A 7,887-nucleotide genomic window follows, 5' to 3' on the forward strand; every position below is an offset into this window, starting at 1 on the left:
CGTGAAATAGTGTTTGTGTGAGTAATTGAAAAAGAGTCGGTGTGTGCCCTAAAGGGTATAATGGTGTGTAAGTCTGAAAGTGTGAGTGGGTGGTTTGTGAAATATAATAATGACTCTGCAACAAAAAGTATAGTGAAAGATAATACACTTGCTAGAACATATTGGTTATGAGCGACGCGCGCGAGGAATTCTGAGTTGAGATTGTCCATGCTTTTATGAGATTTCATGTTGCATAGGTCCCACGGTCTTGTCGAGGTCTTCGTATGATTTGATTTGGACTGCTGGTTTTCTCTCTGCCTGGCGTACAAAAATATGTCCATTTCTGATCCAGCAAAAACGAAAGCTGTGTTGAGTAGCGCGTTTTCTTGACTCACGAAATAACAGACGATTATTTTTTGTTAGTCTTTCGTTCACGTATACTTGGGATGCTGGTCCGGGCACCAGATTCTCACTTGTGAGATTTCTGCGGCTTTTTGCCGCTTTAACTAGCTCGTCACGTTTTGCCTGTCTTAGGAGTCTCAGTACAATGGTGCGCGGTAGGTGATTTTTATTCCCGGATGATTTTTGCTTGGGTCCAGCTCTGTGTACAAAATCGATGTCACTGTCTTGTAAGTCTACGCCAAGCTTTTTGGCTGTGATAAGCGCCAGGTGGAAGGGGTTCTCGCTTTCAACTTCTGGGATTCCAGCTATTTCTATCTCTTTGCGTAAATAGTTTTGTTCCTGTGCGTTAATTGTTGCTTCAGTTGTTTTAAGGGAGTTCCGTAGTATATTTATTTCTGCGGCTTGCTCTGTAATTTTGTGCTCGAAAATTTGAATTTTCTCAGAGAGTTGAGAAATTGATGATAATTGTTCCTTTAACTCTGATAAATCCTGTCTGAGGAGTCCCATCTCCTGGTTTTGTTTGAACACCTGTGCCCGTAGTTGTTTAATTTCTGACAGCATTTCCAGAGTGTGGTCTGTAGGGGGTATATTTTCTGTTTGCTTTTTAGTTTGATCCTTTGAAGATACTCCTAGTTTAGTAGACAGAACATCTGGTAGGCAGGATCTGGCGCATGTGGATAGGTTGAAATGGTTCTATAGTAGTAGTTTAATGATTTTCAGTTTGTAGTAGGTAATAGGTTGTTTATATTTTATTGTTAAATGTTTGTTAATCTTTTGTGTTTGTTTTTCATATGGAGCCATGACGACGGTGTATCTTGACGAATGTTTGATGATTTTTTTTCCGGCGAATGCAGACCATATAAGGACGGGAGAAGGAGATGGACTACCGACTTAGATGAATATAACTTATTTTTTATTTTTCATTTTATGGATATGTTATCCTGTGTATGTGCATAGTTGTTGGTCATTCGTCCAGATGAACAGGAACTGTCTACATTCAAGGGAAAATATATTTTTTTAATTATTAGGAATCCTCCATATGATATATCGCCATATCGTATTGGTGTTAGGAAATGTTGTTGTTAGGATAATTTGCGTGTTGTTTTAATTTGTTCAAAGAAAGTAAGAAGGTTTGGTGGAACGTGGATCGCTGCAGGACGAGGACTAAGGCAGCTGGGAAATCAATATTGATGGTCCCCAGTGGACGCCCGATGGGTGCTTAAGCCTGTGATGTCGTCGTAACAGCGTGCACGATGTGGATTGTTATTTGTTTGGAATTATATAAAGATTTTGGTAGGGTTTAGGTTAAGTAGGAAGCTTGAATAAAGAATTAGGGTTTTTAGCTAGGATACCTAAATAGCTAGGATAGCTAATAAATATATTTAGATTGTTTGATTAGGATGCGGTCATAGTCTGTCCTTTTAGATAGGTGTTTGACATATTAAAGCCACAGCCTTCTCGGTGGTTTTGTTTATAAGTGATAGCTTCCGAGCAGTGTGTGGTTAGCCCATAGTAAAGGCTGATCACATATGTATGTTGCCTATCATAGGTATGGCACCAGCTAGGGATGTTCACCCCTTCAGTTGTGAGGAAGAGGGATGTAGCGGGCAGCTTAGGTTTTTGTATTTAGAATTGTTAGAATAATAGAGTGTTGATGTCAAACAGACATCTAGGAGTTCTGGACAAAACTTCGAAATTAAATACACGTATAAAGTTATAATTATGATATAATCGTCGTTTATATTTATAAAGTGTCTCTATATACACACAAATTTACAGTCGAATTGAGAACCTCCTCCTTTGAAGTCGGTTAAAAGTGCTGGCAAATAATAGCTTTATGTTGCTAAACCATCTCTAAAAATGTGCGGATTTTGAGAATCTGATAGCAGAATTAAAAGAGATTTAGTAAAAGTGAGACGGAAGTGTGATACTTAACAGCTAATTTTTAAAACCTTAATAACCTTTTTAATACTTACCTGAACTTATTACAATTAGGCCCACAATGCCCCGTCTCCTTTGGGTTTTGTCACAACCTGTAGAATTTTTTATACCCGTTTCAAACTCCATGCATGTCGGTTGAAGAACGACCGAGTAAGTCCATTCGTCATTTCGCGCTTCCGTAAAATACTTCGCAAAGATAATTCTATGGCAATCAAAATAGGAGACATTTCTTCCAATTACAAATTCAAAGCACTTGAGCGGCAACATCCAGTCTCGTTAGAAAAATCTGTATAATTTGTTTAAATATTAATATTAGTTTTCATAAGTTTTCATATCCCCGTGTAGGTACTCTTCTTCGTCACCTTTCTAAATATACATTTTTAATTTGATTTATTCCATTCCTATATATATCCTAAAACATATTCACAATCATAATTTAATACACAACTAGGAGGGAAATTGTTCATTAAAATAATAAATATAATAAAGTATGAATAGTGCATCTAAAGTGACCTACTCAATATGTAAGTGCATGTGCGCATTTGACTAATAAGTGTATTCAATAATATTGAATAGGTAACTTTAGATGCATTATTCACACTTTATTATATTTTTTTTTATTCCATTAAAACATATTCACAATCATAAATTTTACTTACAGGTACACTTATATGTATATTCAAATCCGCACATGCACTTACATATTGAATAGGTTACTTTAGATGCACTATTCATACTTTATTATATTTATTATTTTAATAAACAATTTCCCTCCAAGTCGTGTACCTACTAGATCTTTCATTACAAATAACTTCTACATTTAGTACACTTCACAGTTATGATAAAAGATGTTTTATTTGTCCCGTTGTTAAAGTGTTTTGTCTATCTATCTATCTATTGGCGGTCACATATGCCTAAAAATATGGTTTAATAATCGGCGCGGTAACCCAGTAAAACAGTTCTCATATTTTACCAAAATTTACATGCAAACCTTTTGTGCCACCTGAATGTCGTTACCACAGAATACCTAAACAAATAACACCCGTACAAAAAACTCTTTCCTACACTGCCCGACGTATTGGCCGTGTAGGCATTCTAAGCGTCTGCTTTGTTTTTACAGGCACCCACTGGAAGATACAGGGTTCCTGACCGGGAGCTCCGCGCCAAAGAAATTTAATTTAATTATACTCTCAGACTTTTATAAAACAAAAACAAAACAGTGAATTACGACAAGCAGCGAGCATCCATCAAAATTAATTCAATAACGCGGCGTGCATAATTTGCAACGCGAAAAACAAATTAATCTACGCTATATTGCGAAGGGATAAAGTTGTTTATTTATCCCTGAACGAAAGGAAGCACGCACACTTAAATGTACACTTATTTCACATTGCCGTTTCCTTTGTGTTGGCGAAAATAGGACCAACTCAGATCGTTCGGTTGGTATCGTAAAAAGCTTTTTTTAGATGAAAGTAGTGCCAAAAGGCTAAATGTAATTCCAATGAAAATAAAATGTCATGATGTCCTAGTTCTATATCGTCGCCTTACTTTCTCAAACTCGTATCTTAAAGCACAAAGTTACTGAAAAGCAAAAAATGGATTGTACATACAAATTTTATAGCCTAATTTCGCATCATATTTCCTTCATATTCACACACTGGCTTTTATCTATTCTTAAAGTAATGCAACCAAATTAACCCCCTTGACAAGAAATTCAAAATAAATCTAAAGCTTTGCCATCTCCTGAATAATCACTCTATTTAAGATACGAGCGTGAAGTACTGGCACATTACCTGTTTCTGCCGCCAAGCTGTAACGATAGTATTACTAAGTTCCGGTTTTGAAGAATTTTGCCCCTCAGATCTTTGCGATTTCACGCTCCGAGTGGCACTGATACTGTTATGGACAGGCGTGTAGCTTACCGTCAGGCGCAAGACTTGCTCGTCCCGACACTTGATATTATAAAAAAAAAGACAAAATGGGCTTCAACCCTTAGTAAGAAGCAAGTTCGAAGTTGTGTGAAGTTTCCTAACTCCATTAATAATAAAAATTCTAGCCAGTCTCGATAACTTGAGGCGGTTAAATTTCTGTGACATGCGACTTCGAACACAGAAGCTTCTTTGGATTTCTATAATAAAAACTTAAATAATACTCGTATACTCGAGTCACCCTTACATACTTTTAAGGGAAACGTTTCTTTAACTTATTTGCGATGTGAATTTTGACAATTTGTTTTATGAGACTTGGAATCACATGAAACAGTTATTACTTTGTAGTTATTAACGAACAAGTACTTATCTAGGGCTCTGCCTACCCCTCCTATTGAACAAGGGCGTAAGGCTAACAAAGAGAGCAGATAGAAGTCGTAATCAACTTCACGCCTTAAGTGCATGCAGTCGATGTCGGCTGCATGAAGTCGGTTTCGACGTGTAGTTAATGCGTGAAGTCGTTATCTCAGACCTCGATTGCGTGATGTTGATAACGACTTCACGTATTAACAACATGCAATCAATCTGCTAGCAGCCTAAGCTTTATGTATGTACTTATCATGTCAATCTTACTATTATAAACATTGTTGTTTCATTTTTTATTTTAATCATTTACGAGCCAGACTTTAGTCGATGTAGCTTCCTCCACTCATCGTGATTCTTAGCTAGTTACTTGACTTCTTTATAGCTGTTCTTGAGCTTCCTCTCTTTCTTTTCCCTTCTATCATCCCCTCAGTTACCACTCTCACAAACTCGTCATCAAATCGCACCCCTTATGAAGAATTAAGTAAGTGGAATTACGTCAAACATGTTTATTACTCCATTAGATTCAGAAAAATATAACCCACATCCTCTCCAATTGAAGATTAGACACAGAAAAATATAACCCACATCCTCCTCCTCCAAGTCCCACAGGGAAGAATGGCATTTTTTTTTTTCATAAATACAGTAGAATTGGTTAGTTAGCGTCAGACGCGTGCCAACAATAAGTCTCGAAAGACTTACTTGAGCTCAGTCTGCCATTTTTCGTTTTGTAATAATAATAATAATAATAATAACGCACACACTCAACATAGCCCCGCACTAGAGAAACCCTGTGTCGCGGGTGTCATGGACACACACATAGACAACAATAAAAACAAAAAAAATCTTATGCCATTCTTCCATGAGGGATGCGAATGTCCAAACATCTTTCCCCTTCTATAGTCCTAAAATGAAAAAAGCATCGATATAATAAAAAGAAAAAAGAAGAAGAGGGTGATATTCGTTATTAAAAATACTAACGTGCATATGGCTCAGGCGTGAGACGTCCTTTATAGGTAGGTACCTATTATACATAGTACGCTACGCAATAGCCTAACCTTGACATGAACTTCATCACGCCGCCTAAATTAGGACGTACAGAGACAAAGAGGGATCACGGAAACAGCATGCGCAATGAAATTATGAAGCACACCCTCATAAAACATTTAAAGAGCGCAAGTGATGAAGAAAGTGCGTAGTGGTTTTTAATATATTCACGCCGCTCTGTTTCAGGTGAATTTCTGGGTCCGTTCAATTTTCCATTCGTTCATTTGATATCAAGTACAATTTATTTTTATTGAGTTATTTTGAATAATAGAAAATAATCATTTATTTTAAATCATCAATACCACAATATTGTGGTATAACATGAGCGTCACTAATATAAACAATAATAAAATTAATTTAAAACAAAATAAATAAACACATAACATTGTCAAAAGTCCGATGACGTCGAATTAACGCACACAATAACGCACACATTCAACATAGCCCCGCACTAGGGAAACCCTGTGTCGCGGGTGCCATAGACACACGCATAGACAACCACAAATTACACCCAAACTCACGAGAGAAATAAATGTAAGCCATACAAACATTTCTCCCGGCCCGGGAATCGAACCTGGGACCTCTGCGTGGCAGTCCGGCATGGTAACCGTTCGGCCACGGAGGCAGTTAAACTAAAACTAAAATTATTTTCGAAAGACATTCTTCTACAATGTAAAATTCATTACCCAATAAAAAGTGTTCCCGACGGTTATATTTCGCAAACAGTTCATAGGATCGGGAACCGATTATTTTCGAGGTTTCTCGTTGCGAGCTCGGTATGATGAGTAACAGATTTTAGATTTCCCGCGTGTCGAAAATTAAATGCTCGACATCCGCCCGTACATCGGCATCGATGGAATACGTCGCTCAGTGATATCAATAATTCAAAATTTAGTAGGACGAAAATCAATGCCACTGATTTTTGTTTCATGACTTGTTTATTTGTTAATTGCGGAAACAGCAGAAATATAAAAGATTTGGAGTTTTGTAAACAAAATATTACATTAAAAGTACAAAAATCTTACTAATCATCAACATCAAATCTCGTAAACTTAAAGGGGCATGTGTTACCACATATTGATGTACCATATATTGTACATAAAAGTTTTGCAATCCGTATGTGTCGTGAGTACAATGACCTCGCTACCGTCCATTGCGTGATTAACATCTTCATCAGTCGCTATTACACCTTTCGAAACGTTATTTGCGAAAGGGTTGTATGATGTTGTCGTAGGTATTGCTGGTTTTCTTGTAAATATTTAGCATTGTTTGTTATGTCGCTCATTGTTGGAAAATTTATGTTAAAATTAAATATACTGCCGGATACATACTTCGAGCCACCTCGCATTTTTGTCGTAAAGGGCTAGAATACAAAAATAGTGTTATCATCGAAGAAAAAGTTTTCCCCCGGTTTTGCAATTCCAAATTCCCAACAAGGACTTATGGAAAAGAAAATTTGTATACTAGTTCCAAATTTTTGTAATAGTTTTTGATCAATCAAACATTGTTTAAACTTAGGGCACTTATACTGAAAATTCGTGGTAGCTCGAATTATGTGTCTGGAAGAAGTACCTATGTTAAGTATTTGTATGTACCTATTAGGGACAACTTTTGGATTTTAGTTTAAACAGACACTTTGTTCTTCATGTTAACATATTTATCTATTGTTGAGATGTATACAGATTTTATTTATTTGTCTTCATTTGTTTTCTTAAGTTCATAACTTAGACCGTCAAGATTAGATATCTAAACATATGAATAGCAGACTTCTTTGAATCTTCGAAATAAAGTCTCAAATTGCGTAACATCCCTTAACGAGTGTTTGATGCCGTTTGCTATTTCTCGACATACGAGAAGGGTGACCAGAGATTTTACAAGAAACTGTTTAAACGTTGTTGTGTGAATGTGTATTAGTGGTAAAAGACAAAGGGCAATTGTTCCTACTGTAAACATAAGCCTTTAAAAAACTTTTAGTTTAAAAACATAAAACAATTCACTTTAATGGGTGCTGTTTAAGCAGACCTAAGCAGAGCAAAGCCTCTTTAAAATTAAAAAAAACACAGATTAGCGGGTGTGTAATCGAAGATATAACGACAAATAATCTAATTTCTCTTGGTATATAAATATAAATTCGATTCTGGCAGCTTTGTCATATACTAACCTAACCTAAACCTACAGGAGGAGGTCGAACCAACTAGCAAATGTAAACAAATTCGATTCTGGCAGC

At 36.4% G+C, this 7,887-nt stretch overlaps 1 protein-coding gene across 1 annotated transcript; it reads right to left on the reverse strand.

Moving 5' to 3' along the window:
* Nucleotides 1-213: 213 nt before the first annotated feature.
* On the reverse strand, nt 214-942 carry LOC113235874. Its single transcript, XM_026471796.1, has one exon. The coding sequence runs from the start codon at nt 940-942 to the stop codon at nt 214-216; it is 729 nt and encodes a 242-aa protein (XP_026327581.1).
* Nucleotides 943-7,887: the final 6,945 nt, after the last annotated feature.

Source organism: Hyposmocoma kahamanoa, unplaced genomic scaffold (genome assembly GCF_003589595.1).
Source record: "Hyposmocoma kahamanoa isolate Upper Pololo Valley unplaced genomic scaffold, ASM358959v1 88, whole genome shotgun sequence".
Classification (NCBI taxonomy): Eukaryota; Metazoa; Arthropoda; class Insecta; order Lepidoptera; family Cosmopterigidae; genus Hyposmocoma; species Hyposmocoma kahamanoa.

Excerpts from the sequence above, each read along its gene's own strand:
- LOC113235874 (XM_026471796.1), bottom strand. The coding sequence starts at position 942 with ATGCTGTCAGAAATTAAACAACTACGGGCACAGGTGTTCAAACAAAAC.